The sequence below is a fragment of the Uloborus diversus genome, chromosome 9 (genome assembly GCF_026930045.1).
Source record: "Uloborus diversus isolate 005 chromosome 9, Udiv.v.3.1, whole genome shotgun sequence".
Taxonomy (NCBI): Eukaryota; Metazoa; Arthropoda; class Arachnida; order Araneae; family Uloboridae; genus Uloborus; species Uloborus diversus.
In genome coordinates this window covers 124,251,437-124,266,103 of record NC_072739.1, presented here as the reverse complement: position 1 = coordinate 124,266,103, position 14,667 = coordinate 124,251,437, and the positions used below count along the sequence as shown (strand labels likewise).

General features: G+C 33.6%; 1 protein-coding gene across 1 annotated transcript in view; it reads right to left on the bottom strand.

The window, feature by feature from the left end:
* LOC129230019 (collagen alpha chain CG42342-like) overlaps positions 1-14,667 on the bottom strand; it is a 102,582-nt gene that overhangs the window by 29,220 nt on the left and 58,695 nt on the right. Inside the window, exons 16-19 of the mRNA XM_054864404.1 lie at positions 6,133-6,177; positions 3,987-4,010; positions 2,411-2,437; positions 334-366 (exon numbers count right to left, since the gene is read on the bottom strand). Coding sequence (XP_054720379.1) covers positions 334-366; positions 2,411-2,437; positions 3,987-4,010; positions 6,133-6,177 — 129 coding nt within the window. The remainder of the gene's footprint in view (positions 1-333; positions 367-2,410; positions 2,438-3,986; positions 4,011-6,132; positions 6,178-14,667) is intronic.

Genomic DNA, 14,667 nt, shown 5'->3' with positions numbered 1-14,667 from the left:
AAAAGAAAATAAGTGAAAATAACGATAAATTTGTTTCCTTTAACGAGTAGTAAAACAAAACGAAAACAAAAGAGAAACCGATGAAAAAATGGTACAAATGTTTGCTTTCAAGCGCTATGAACCCAGTTAATTGTCTACTGCATAAATTTTTACAACTGTTTTTTATCTGCTAATTAAAAACAATACGATTATACACTATCATTATCTTTGGGTTGGGGTTGAATGCAAATGCTGGGTTGTAGAAAATTGACTTTTGATATCTAAATAATATTCTTTCATGCTCTTGGCTAAGTTGAATGGCTAAATTTTAAGCAATATACTTATAATACTTACAGCCGGTCCGGGAGGTCCAGGAGGCCCAGCAAACTAGTTAAAGAAAATAAATCGAAATCATAAAAGTATTTTTTTTTAATTGTGTTTAGTAAATTTTAACTTAGAACAAAATTTAAAATACATCGCATATAAAATACATGTCATATAAATAATAGGCATGAATGGTTTCATCAGACACCTGTTATTCATTTTCAAGTTTCTAATAAGTTTGAGAAGACTAGATTTTTTATGGTGTTTTGCCAATTGTCATTAACTATAACTGTTGGCATATTTAATATTTAAGCATTTTCCAGCCTTTCGTAGCAGGATAAGTAATTCCGTCGCCAATTTTGTGTGGTATGTTTTGCTAGTGCAGCGTTTCTGAATGTAATGCCTATTTTTCTTAATCCTTCAGAAGCGTTTCTGAATAGTTTGTACTTTTGCACAACCAATCACCAGTTTAATATCAAAGCCAGCTCAACCCTTGAAATTTAAAAAGTCTTTTATTTATTTATTTGTTATTATTATTTTGAAATGTTGGTACTTATTTGTAGATACTGTGCTCTGCTGTCTCAAAGGCCTATTTCTTTTGAAACTAAAGAACATTTACAAGAGTGGCTTGTTTATACAAGCCACTCTTGCAAATGTTCTTTGTCTCTCTTGTTTTTTTTTTTGTTTTTGTTTTTGTTTCAAAAGGAGGAAAAATGAATATAGAAGGTTTTGAAGCTAAACGCATCAAATATGCTCTAATAGTGTCATTGTTGACCGACATTATTCAACTTTTTCCGATACAAAAATTATCAAAATGAATAAAACTTTCAAACATGGAGGAAGCTTTGCTCAAAAGCTGTCTCAAATATCGGCGTGTAGGTTGCTTTGCACAATCATGCAGAACTAGTTGACCAGCGCAAAGCATTCGATACCGACAGCAGGAATCAAAAATCCATTAAGTGTAATTTGCTTTAAAAAATAATCAAAATTCAATTATTTGTATTTTGCCGATAGCGGTGAAAAAATCTTTAAAATGAAATCCTTCTAAAGAAGTTCAATGAAGTACCGAGGAATTTGTGTCTTGCCCACATCAAACTCCCTTGAGAAATAATATAGGAAGATACTGCGATTTACCGTGCTAAAATAATCGTTTTCTTTTATATTTTAATGCACCAACACAACTGCCATTCAGAATAATACAACGGGCTTAGATGATATACTCATAGGAATTTGAACCAGATTTCTGCTGAGGAAATGAAGTCATTCAAAACGAAATTTTTTGGCCCATTGGCGGATAGATCCTACGACCTTCGAGCTATGAGAACAACACTCAAACCTACTCGGGACGCTATACATTAACACGATGCTTAAAACACGTAAACAAATATTAATTAATGCCTCCATTTTGTTGAAATATTTTTTAAGTCTTATTCTGCAAAAAATGACGTTCCCACGAAAAAAGGAAGAAAAAAAAAAAAAAAGAAAGAAACCATCTCTGAGAAATAATATACAGTGAAACTTGTGTAACTGACCACTTGCGGTTCACTACTTTTGTGGTCAACTTAAACAGGTAGTCAACTAACAAATGTTGATTTAAATGATAAGGGCTAATTCCGTGCCTGAAAAAAGCAGTCAACATACAAGGATGGTCAACTTCACAGGTTTTACTGTATATGACAGCGGTTTATGCATTTCCCTCATTTAAAAAAGGCGGTAACTTATCCAGCTACTTGATATTTTTCCACGTTAGGATACAAAATGTTATACTCCCAATAATTTGTTAACGATTTAACTAGGGGATAATTCTAAACAGTATGATTGCAGCACCTAAGCGCTTTTGCGTAAACAAATGATCAAGTAAAGACTAGAATAAAAATAACTTCTGTTTAAAGAACAACATGTTTTGTAAAAGACAACTTAATTTTTAGGGCTGGGAGGGCATTCTGCCTAATTTATAATTGTTTTTTCTCGTCATTATTTACCGTTACTAATAGAAATAATTGAAATTTGAATTTCAAAATAAATATTAGACAAACTAGTCCTTGACTAATATTTTAATACTTAAAAATGCTTTTAAATTTAAGCACATAAGTGTGAATGTACTTACAGTGTTCCGGTCAAATGCACTTACACCCTAAAATAAAGAGGAAAGTAACTTAGAACTGAACATATTTAAATCAGTAGATTTTAATAGTTTTGCACATTTTTCAGCAAATTTACTTGGCAATATCTGGCGAAGAATTTTTGCTTTTATACCTTGTTAGTGCCAAAAGAAAAAGGTTACGGCTTTTTAGGGTAAAAAATGCTTTACATGGACATATTTTCAGAAATATTTTTAGCCATACGTATGTTATGTGTTTTGGGTTTTTGAAACGACATTTCTTTTCATATACCTGATGAACTTCAATGAGCGAATACATAACTTATTTGCCTTGAAATAAATGTCAACTTTTTTTTGTTTTGCTTGAAATGTTTGCCAAGAATAATGCATATGTGTACAGTTCATAATGTGTAAAAAATAAATTTAGCTTCATTTTCGATAACAAAGTAAAACATTTTTGAGAAAAATATTAGAAACACTAGTAAACATAAGAAAAATATAGCTTCATTTAAGATAGCAGAGTAAGACATTTTTGAAAACAATATTAAAAACACTAGCAAAAAAAAAAGAAAAAAAAAAAAACAAGAAAATTTAGGGTCAGATAACTGAATAAGAAACTTTTGAGAACAATATTAGAAAAAGCTAGTATAAAACAAAGCAGCGAATACTGATTCATTCGATTACAAAAATTAGAAAAACTGAAATTTAAATGCTTAAAGATAATACACTGATATCCAACATATTAAATATTCAATTAAAATACAACTTTTATATTTTATTTCAAAATAACGACTGATATTTAGTTGCTGCAATTAAAGTAAAAAAGTATATATTATTTAATGATGTAGCGAGAATGGTCATATTTATGGTCATATTAATGGTCAAGTTTTAAATGTAATTTGATAGTTGATTTACACTTTTAGGTATCAAATTAATTAAAGTACAATGATTATGATTTATAGATGTGTGAAACAGTTTAGTTAAGCTCAAAAATATGATTTTTTTTGTAGAGGTATTTATTTAATTTAAAAAGAATAAGTCTTAGCATAATATAAACACTATACGCCTTAAGCAAATGTTTATCATTAGTTTAAACTCATCTTATAAACAAACCGATGAGAAATTTAGATTTAAGCCTATTAATAAATAAACAAGTTAAGGTCTTTTTCTAAAAACTAATGGGTCGAAATGATGCTGCTGCTCGTAAATTAAAGATTACAAGCGTTTATAATGAAGCTTCTAACGGCAAAAGTTTTGTGGGTTTAGCCATATTTTAATCGAGTTTGTATCCATTTTAAAATACAAGTTAAAATAAAATAGCTTTCAATTTCTATAACTATTTTTGCTTTGAATTTAAAGAAGGTAGCTTTTATTTACAAAAGTGAGGTTCAATGCAGTGAGAAATTTTGAAAGTAAAAATAGATTTTACTTGAGAGTCATCTTCACTTCAAATTTCCAGATTTGTGTATGAAATGTAAAAACGAAATTTTAGAAAAGAAAAAAAAAAGTTTTGTTTTGACAAAATGTTAGTTTATTAAATTTTGGAACTATAAAAGAACATGGAAAAAGAAAGAATTATTACCTGCTTCCAGTAACGGAGAGGCATCTGATTAAAAGGGAAAAAAACATAAATTACAAAATTTTGAATTCAGAACATTAATTTGAAAAGAAAACTTCATATTTTTGATGAAAAAAAAGCATTGAATTTAAAAAATAAGTAAATAAACTCAATGCTAAAATGTTAATTTGTAGTAATAATTTTATCAAAATCAAATTTTTAAAAACTAGTAGGTTTTTTGCAAAAGAAAAAAACAGCGAACTTTAAAATTGTTATCTATTTTTTCTATTTAGTTTTTTTCTTGCTATATATTTTCACTATAACGGTAGTTAAAATAGCAAAACATGTGCTAAAAGAATGAATACATGAATTCAAAATACCGAGTTCAAATGTAAAAGATACAAAACGGATAGTAAGAGCTCAACATAAACTAAAGCGATTCAGCTGGTTTAGTTAAAATTTTGTTGGTTGGATGCTAACTGACGTTTTGTTCTTTGGTTTGGAAAAGCTATAAAAGTAAAACTGTAAAAATAGGAAAATGACTGAGTCGGAGATGGAAAACCTCGTAAGGAAGCCAAGAGTGCCAAACAAACTGGTAGCTAATATAGAAGAAGCACATACCAGACAAGTGACCGAAGCAATGGTTCGGTTCAACTAATTTAATGGACAGTAATTTACTGAATAATAGCATGCCTAGCCTTCAATCTTCGAGTTGAACCGAACCATTGCTTCGGTCACTCGTCTGGTCTGTGCTACTTCTATATTAGCTACCAGTTTGTTTGGCACTCTTGGCTTCCTTAAAATGTTTCCCATGTCCACTTTCCTATGCCGGGCTGATGAGTGCTAATAACCAAGAAACTGCAGTCCTCGGCTGGAAATGACTGAGCTGGTGGTGTAATTCATGTATTTCTGCTTTAGCCCTGGCTAATGGGCGGTAATTTATTGAATTATATGATATTTATTAGTTAACTTTAAAACGGTTACTTGCTGCTTAGTTGATCTTAATCACTTTTATTTCAGTTCACCTATTTTTTACTTATAAATTAGGACCATTTTTTACGCATTTTCCCTTTTTTAAAGAAGTTTCTTTAAAAATTGTAGTCTATATGACAAAAAAGTATTAATTCCCGATGATTCAAGTTAATAATATATATGTAGACTTATTTATTGTTGACGATTGTATAAATCGACGATTCTCATAAAAATAATTGTAAGTACATTTTAAACACTTATGAAAATAAATTAATTTTAACACGTTATGAATATAAAATATTTTTGGCAAAACTGTTACTTGATATCTTTTACCATCGTAATAAATGTAAGTAAATAAAGTTAAACTTGTGTAAGTTAACCACCTACGGTGAAGTGGTTTAGTGGTCAACTTAGACAAGTGCTCAACTTATGAAGGTTGATATATATGATCAAGGACTAATTGTGTACCCGAAAATAGCGGTCAACTTTACTGGTTTTATTGCACGGGAGATTTTTTTGACAAGTCGTTTTTCAAGATCTTGTAAAAATTATCTGAATAAAAAAATTATGTTTAACTCTTGATATCGAATAAACTCAAAACGTTTACGTGATAGTAAAAATTCCATTCTAAATAATTTATTGAGTAGTATAATTTGAACAAAAAAAAGTACAATTAAGTGCTTTATTTTCTGAATAATTTTAATACTTGTTTGAAATCTTGTTGGTTTCCAAAAGGAAAAATCCAAATGAAATAGAGATCAAATTTTAACCTATTACTATTTTACGTTGTAACTTATCTTTTATGTTGATTGATAACTAATAGCATGAAGTTAACAGATTATGACGTTTAGGTCCTGAACCATTAATCCGCATCCATTAACTAAGTATAGTCCTTCACCAAATATTGCCATTCTTATTAAAATGTTTTTTTTTTAATTTTATTAATATCTTGTTAAACAAAATAGACCAATGAGATATTGAACGCAACAAAATGAAGCATTTTATTAATTTTCATAATACAATCATTTCAAGGGGAAACATTTCAAACTGAGATGTTGTTCTAAAGCTATGCTATTAATAGAACTCGAGTTCTCGGGTTCTTTTTGTGGTCTTTATTTTTCGCAACTAAAATTTCGTTAGGTAATTATCATTTTTTTAAAAACATTATCAACAATATGAAAATTTATGGAGTACTTACTATGTCACCTTTAATTCCTTTGTCTCCTTTCAACCCCAAGCGTCCCTTCGATGAAAAAAAAAAACAAGAATCAATTTCCATTGTTTGAACTTAAGTTTAAGATCATTTTAAAATATATAGACAAACGAATAGAAGAAAAAAAGTATGTAAAACTGATTTATAAGCACTAACTTTGCGAATAAATCTAGGCTGTGATCTGATCAGCAGTAATAGTTACAAACAGCCTGAATAATAAGACGTTTTTTTCAAATCCGTATTAGATTATAGCCAAGACAAGGTTCTGTTCATAAATTTAACACGTTTTCTACCCCTACCAAATTGAATTGTTCAGCGGTAGTTCGTGACTTATAGACTAAAAGTAATACATAAATTTATATTTTTTTAAAAATGAAAAGCAGATGAGGATACTTTCATTTAAATACAGAAATATAATAAATCAACGCACTCAAGTAGAAGGAAAAATTTTATTGAAGCCATACAAGTTTTTTCAAATATCTTTGAAAAGTTTCCGAAACAATGTATTCGTACTATTGCTGGGAAATATTTTTTCAATATTATTTCCCTGTTCTAGAAAAAGAGGCAGCATTCCGCTTCGGCTTGACATCATTGCTCCTTATTCTAAGAAGTGTTGTTCTGGATATCCGTATCCGTATCCACGGATATCCGAGCAAAAAATAAAAGATATGTATCCGTATCCGTTACTTTTTTGACGGATCTTAAATGAATCTTTTCTATTCTAAAAAACTCTTAAATATTTGAATAAAAGACTCTTAAATTCCATTTAAATTTTTTTTATTCAAAATTTACATTAGAAGGTATTATTTTATAAGCCAATTTAAACCCCCCGTCGCAAAAAGGAACGGGTAATAAGTTTTAAAAGTGTATCTATGTGTTGATTTGTGACATCGTAGCTCCTAAACCGATTTTGATAGTTCTTTTTTCGTTCAGAAGGTGACTTGATCGAAAGTGTTCTTAGCTTGGCCTCGTTTTTGTAGAACTTTAATTACCGGAGATAAAACCGACTTAACGTTTTCAGAATTAAGGTAGTAAAAACTTACCCACCCCAATAATGGCCCCCAAATTGAAAGAAAACTTGGTCTAAGCTATTATACTCGTGATTGGTATAAAATGATTTGTTAACCATCTTAATATGAGGTCGGCCCTTTGGGACATGTTTTTTTTTTAAATTTTAGCTTAAAATTAGTTTTTGTTATTCATTTGGGGTTTCTGTTATTCTTCTTTTTGGTTTTTCTTTGCATCCTTCAAAAAAAAAAAAAAAACTAAATTATCAATTCACTGTTTATAAAGGTCTCCTCGGCTCTGTTAATCCGTCGGTTGGTGTAAGTTAAACTTCATTACGGAATACTTTCCGTAACAAATTTTACACTTGGATAGTTGAATTGGGTAAACATTTTTCAAGATCCGTATCCGTATCTACGGATCTGGACACTGATGATTACTTTTTTAACGATCCGGCACATCACTAATTCTAAGCATCTCCGTTTACGAAATTTTTGTGGTGACAATTGGAGTGAACAGTTAACGTCTATCCGAAGCGGAATGATAGCATAAGGATGCCGAAATAAACTATTAAGCAAGGAAGCTTTTGAAATCTTGATTATATTTTTGAATCTGGTTTGAACTGCAATAAAAACGTCTCATATTCAGGATGAGTCACAAATCTCTCCCGGGTTTCATGGCTTATTTAAACTGACATATTACCAATATAGCCACAACGTTGATTTTACTGGAGAAAGAAGTCTGCAAATTTTGATCCACAAATGTTCGATAGGTCAACCTTTTTTGATGCGGCAGATCAGAGCCGGCCTTAAGCCGATTAGAGCAAAAGAGCCCAATGGGGCCCCGCGCCAGCAGGGGCCCCTCTAAAAAAAATTTCCCTTCGCAAAAATAAACAAGAAAATAAAGAAAATAAAAAGTTCAAATGAACTTAACTGATAATAATTATAATATACTTAACTGATATTTAAGCTGGGGGTATGGAGCTACTTTCAGTGTGATTAAGGGGGTAGGGTTGATTCCCTGAGACTTTTAGCATCCCTATTAAAGTAAGCAAATATCTGAGCCTAGAAACCTATCTGAAACTAGTAGTATCAGATAAATTTCCAGAAGAGAAAAAAAAACATATGGCCGATTGAACATTTTTAAATCCATATCTAAGGCCATATCCGCTGTACCCTATAACTTTCGGTCAAGAGAAAGGAACTAGGTAGTGGGGAACCAAAGTACAAATTTTTAATGATTATCAGCAATTAATACGGGCCCCTATCCCAGGATCTTACTATCACATTGGCAATGCGGAAATTTACCCCCGAGATTCCGAAATTTCAGGAATCTAAAGAGCAATCTTTTTAATTTATTTCATTTATATATTTACTTTTATTATTTTTTTACTTTCTTCATTTGTGTTGATAAAAAATCTTAAAACTCAGCAGTAATGACAATTTTTTTAATACACAATTAACACTAACGTAAGTGCAATTCTGAAAAATAAGCAAACAAAAGATACTTCAAATACTGCGTGCATTTATTAGCGTAAAACGTCTCCATAACAATTCTATAAACCAAATTGCCATTAATCTTCTAACGTTTCTACATACTGCCTGGAATTAGGTTTTTAAGTCTTCAAGCCCAAAAAATTTCTTGGGGCATCCACCAAATCCTGACATATCTCCTAACGTGACTGAAGATGCGTTTTTAAAATTCAATTTCAAAAAATTCAGGAGGAGGCTACTCCTTACCTCAACTTTATCACAAAAAAACTGACTAAAAGTACATCATTCAGTTTAAATTTTAAAGGATTTCCAAGAAGGAAAATTCATAAGTTTCACCACCCTCCTCCCTTTCTTCTCCTCTAACGTCTCCAAAGCACTGAAATTTTGGGCCGTCACAAATGACTTTTCCCGGCCTCCCTTTTATATTGTTTACCCCTATATTTCACCCCTAGTTTAAAAAATATTGGATCTCTTTCAGGCTCGTTCCCGGGACAACAGATGCCCCATCTCTTGCCCCCCCTCCCTTCCCCCTACCGCAAAGACAGCCTAAAATAGTGCTTTTAAGATTTAAATTTCAAAATATTTTCTGATAAAGTTAACTGAAACCTTTTTCCTAACTAATGACCCCTTTCTTTAGAATCAGCACAATAGCTTAAAATTTTCGTTTTAGAAAATACTACTACGAGAGAACCCTCGAACCCTTCTTTCTCTTGGATAGCATAAAACTAATTTCAATTTCGAAAAAAAATAAGGGAAGAATCTCTTCCCTTTTCCTCCATCGTTTCCAAACAGAGCCTAAAATTGAGTTTTTAACACTTCAATATCAGAGCCGGCCTTAGCAGATGCGGGGCCCGATTTGAGAGATCTGACGGGGCCCTAAACAGAACGGTGATACAAATTCGAGGTGCCGACCGATTTTTCTGATTCGGGCAAGGATTCGAAACTGCCCCCAATTGTCCGTCTTCCTTCAAATTTCTACATCACATTTCTTTTTTTTTTAATTTTTTTAATATTATTATTATTAAAGAAAAGAATGAATGAATGACCACAAAAATAAATGTAAATTTTAAGAACGTAAGAAAAATAGCTCTGAGAATATTTATGCTCAATCATATGCGTTTGGTACACGAGAAAAGGGGGGGGTTAAAAGAAGTGTGGGGGTTAGGGAATGACGCCTCGGCTGCTGATTTCTTTTTTTTTTTTTTTTTTTTTTTTTTTGTAAAATTGGACGATATTGTGGGATTTTAACATGATTGATTAAATTAATTCCAAAAAATGTGGAATATGGCCTCCAAAACCGGGACGGATGACCACTGTAGACTTTTTTCTTTCAATTCAAAGTTCGTTTATCGTGAAATAACACTAGAAAAGTCCATTTAGTTAGAATTTTATTTTCGTGGAATAAATCAATCCACCCATAAAAAATCATTTTATGTATCGATCATTATTGTGCAACTTTGAGAATATGAAAAGTGAGGGGGCAATTCCCTTCACCATTGGCAGTGAGCGGGCGGTTGCTCCCCCCGCCCGAGGAGGGGGGGGGCCTCTCGTACGAGCCGCCTACGCAATTTACAGCTTAGACGGAAAAAGAAAATGCACCAAAATTTATCAGTTCTAAAAAAGGAATTTCAGACTACATGCAAAAAATCAGCCGTCTTTGGGATGTCAAAAGTGGAACGGAATTGCAGGGAACGGGGGAGCTCTTCTTGGGTAATTTTTCGAAATTGAAGTTTAAAAACAGCAGTTTTGGTACGGAGACAAGGGTTTGGGGGGGGGGGGGGGTTGGCGTTAGAGGTCAGATAAACCATCCACGGTCCCCGGAAGGGTCTTCAAAGCCGACGTCTAAAATCGCAAATTTGGACAATTCTGTGTAAAATGAAGGGAAAGGAGTAAGGCGGAGGTTCCCTGCCTACCGAATTATTTTTAAAATTTAAAATAATTTTAGATTAATTTTGGTAATGATAGGAAATTAAGGGTTCCTCTAAAAAAAAATTCCGGAATTTTAGTCCCAAGGTGATGTTGATGAAAATGGAGATGAAAGGAATTTGGTGATCTCCTATCGAGGGCTTTAAGGCGCAATTTTAGACTATTGTTGGTGACGTTAGGGCACTCAGTGACTCTTCGAAAATTTTTCCATATTGCAGTGTTAAAAACTCAATTTTAGGCTATGTTTGGAAACGATGGAGGAAAAGGGAAGAGATTCTTCCCTTATTTTTTTTCGAAATTGAAATCAGTTTTATGCTATCCAAGAGAAAGAAGGGTTCGAGGGTTCTCTCGTAGTAGTATTTTCGAAAACGAAAATTTTAAGCTATTGTGCTGATTCTAAAGAAAGGGGTCATTAGTTAGGAAAAAGGTTTCAGTTAACTTTATCAGAAAATATTTTGAAATTTAAATACCTAAAGCACTATTTTAGGCTGTCTTTGCGGTAGGGGGAAGGGAGGGGGGGCAAGAGATGGGGCATCTGTTGTCCCGGGAACGAGCCTGAAGGAGATCCAATATTTTTTAAACTAGGGGTGAAATATAGGGGTAAACAATATAAAAGGGAGGCCGGGAAAAGTCATTTGTGACGGCCCAAAATTTCTGTGCTTTGGAGACGTTAGAGGAGAAGAAAAGGAGGAGGGTGGTGAAACTTATGAATTTTCCTTCTTGGAAATCCTTTAAAATTGAAACTGAATGATGTACTTTTAGTCAGTTTTTTTGTGATAAAGTTGAGGTAAGGAGTAGCCTCCTCCTGAATTTTTTGAAATTGAATTTTAAAAACGCATCTTCAGTCACGTTAGGAGATATGTCAGGATTTGGTGGATGCCCCAAGAAATTTTTTGGGCTTGAAGACTTAAAAACCTAATTCCAGGCAGTATGTAGAAACGTTAGAAGATTAATGGCAATTTGGTTTATAGAATTGTTATGGAGACGTTTTACGCTAATAAATGCACGCAGTATTTGAAGTATCTTTTGTTTGCTTATTTTTCAGAATTGCACCTACGTTCGTGTTAATTGTGTATTAAAAAAATTGTCATTACTGCTGAGTTTAAGATTTTTTATCAACACAAATGAAGAAAGTAAAAAAATAATAAAAGTAAATATATAAATGAAATAATTAAAAAGATTGCTCTAGAGATTCCTGAAATTTCGGAATCTCGGGGGTAAATTTCCGCATTGCCAATGTGATAGTAAAATCCTGGGATAGGGGCCCGTATTAATTGCTGATTATCATTAAAAATTTGTACTTTGGTTCCCCACTACCTAGTTCCTTTCTCTTGACCGAAAGTTATAGGGTACAGCGGATATGGCCTTAGATATGGATTTAAAAATGTTCAATCGGCCATATGTTTTTTTTTTCTTCTGGAAATTTATCTGATGCTACTAGTTTCAGATAGGTTTCTAGGCTTAGATATTTGCTTACTTTAATAGGGATGCTAAAAGTCTCAGGGAATCAACCCTACCCCCTTAATCACACTGAAAGTAGCTCCATACCCCCAGCTTAAATATCAGTTAAGTATATTATAATTATTATCAGTTAAGTTCATTTGAACTTTTATTTTCTTTATTTTCTTGTTTATTTTTGCGAAGGGACATTTTTTTTTAGAGGGGCCCCTGCTGGCGCGGGGGCCCCATTGGGCTCTTTTGCTCTAATCGGCATAAGGCCGGCTCTGTTCAATATGGAAAAATTTTCGAAGAGTCACTGAGTGCCCTAACGTCACCAACAATAGTCTAAAATTGCGCCTTAAAGCCCTCGATAGGAGATCACTAAATTCCTTTCATCTCCATTTTCATCAACATCACCTTGGGACTAAAATTCCGGAATTTTTTTTAGAGGAACCCTTAATTTCCTATCATTACCAAAATTAATCTAAAATTATTTTAAATTTTAAAAATGATTCGGTAGGCAGAGAACCTCCGCCTTACTCCTTTCCCTTCATTTTACACAGAATTGTCCAAATTTGCGATTTTAGACGTCGGCTTTGAAGACCCTTCCGGGGACCGTGGATGGTTTATCTGACCTCTAACGCCAACCCCCCCCCCCCCCAAACCCTTGTCTCCGTACCAAAACTGCTGTTTTTAAACTTCAATTTCGAAAAATTACCCAAGAAGAGCTCCCCCGTTCCCTGCAATTCCGTTCCACTTCTGACATCCCAAAGACGGCTGATTTTTTGCATGTAGTCTGAAATTCCATTTTTAGAACTGATAAATTTTGGTGCATTTTCTTTTTCCGTCTAAGCTGTAAATTGCGTAGGCGGCTCGTACGAGAGGCCCCCCCCCCTCCTCGGGCGGGGGGAGCAACCGCCCGCTCACTGCCAATGGTGAAGGGAATTGCCCCCTCACTTTTCATATTCTCAAAGTTGCACAATAATGATCGATACATAAAATGATTTTTTATGGGTGGATTGATTTATTCCACGAAAATAAAATTCTAACTAAATGGACTTTTCTAGTGTTATTTCACGATAAACGAACTTTGAATTGAAAGAAGAAAGTCTACAGTGGTCATCCGTCCCGGTTTTGGAGGCCATATTCCACGGTTTTTGGAATTAATTTAATCAATCATGTTAAAATCCCACAATATCGTCCAATTTTACAAAAAAAAAAAAAAAAAAGAAATCAGCAGCCGAGGCGTCATTCCCTAACCCCCACACTTCTTTTAACCCCCCCCCCCTTTTCTCGTGTACCAAATGCGTATGATTGAGCATAAATATTCTCAGAGCTATTTTTCTTACGTTCTTAAAATTTACATTTATTTTTGTGGTCATTCATTCATTCTTTTCTTTAATAACAATAATATTAAAAAAATTAAAAAAAAAAGAAATGTGATGTAGAAATTTGAAGGAAGACGGACAATTGGGGCAGTTTCGAATCCTTGCCCGAATCAGAAAAATCGGTCGGCACCTCGAATTTGTATCACCGTTCTGTCTAGGGCCCCGTCAGATCTCTCAAATCGGGCCCCGCATCTGCTAAGGCCGGCTCTGCGGCAGATAGTATCAAGTCTAAAGTGAAATTCTTGTTTCATTCGCTGTAATATCTCTCGATCAATAGTAGCATATGCGGTGATCCTTTGGCGTAAATCTTATAAATCACTAGGTATAGGGGACAATGACGCAAGGTCTTTGATGTAACCCTATAAAAAATTTGCAGCGACTAACCGCCGGACGCTGCGAGGAGAAGCCAAGTCCAGCGAACTGCTACTATTTGGTCGCCAATTGGCGACGGAGAAAATAAGGCAAACCCAAGTAAAAACAAGGGTGGAAAATGATTTCCAAGCAGACATTCAGGTAAATGGGAGTCCCCCCAGGCCTGTTAACTATTACATGGCTTGTCTTGGCTTTCCTTGTCGAGGTGTGATTGTTATCAGTTGCAATGTAATTGTGAAGGTGTGGTTCCTGTTTTAGATTTTACAAGTTTAAATTTTAGTTTTTTAACCGGTGTTTAACAATTCAGAAAGTTTTATTTTTACACTGTTATTTCATATTCGGAGTGCTACAAATTGCATGGAGAGGGGTCAGATATGCATGGGGTGTCCTATTTTGCTGGAAAATAAATCACTACTGATTGCGACGCGTTAGAGAGTGTAACCAAGCATTAGACTTAGACTTGATATCTTCCCCATTACGAACAATCGCACATTTGTGAAACAAAACTTAAAGAGCTTCTTTCTCCAAAAAAGACAATGATGTTGCTGTATCGGTAATGGGTTTTTTAGCCTTGCTGTTGCTAATAGGTAGTTTAGCCTTCCAAACGCTGGAGGGAATTATGACACACCCTGATAATGAACTAGAGGGCGATCCGTTTTCATCTGAAACAACAGTCTAGCAGCGCAAGAGGAACTGCGCTCTCAGTAGGGGATCCCAAGTTTTTATCGTTATTGATATATCATTTTAAGTAAAAACGGGATCTTTCAGGAAAAAAAATCAAACACTAAAAATAATGAAAACTATCTATTGCTACAGAAATGTTGTATTCACTTTATTCTCAGTTTAAATAGCAAGCTTCAAACTAAATTAAATCTGCCTTTGAAAGGTAGAGCGCA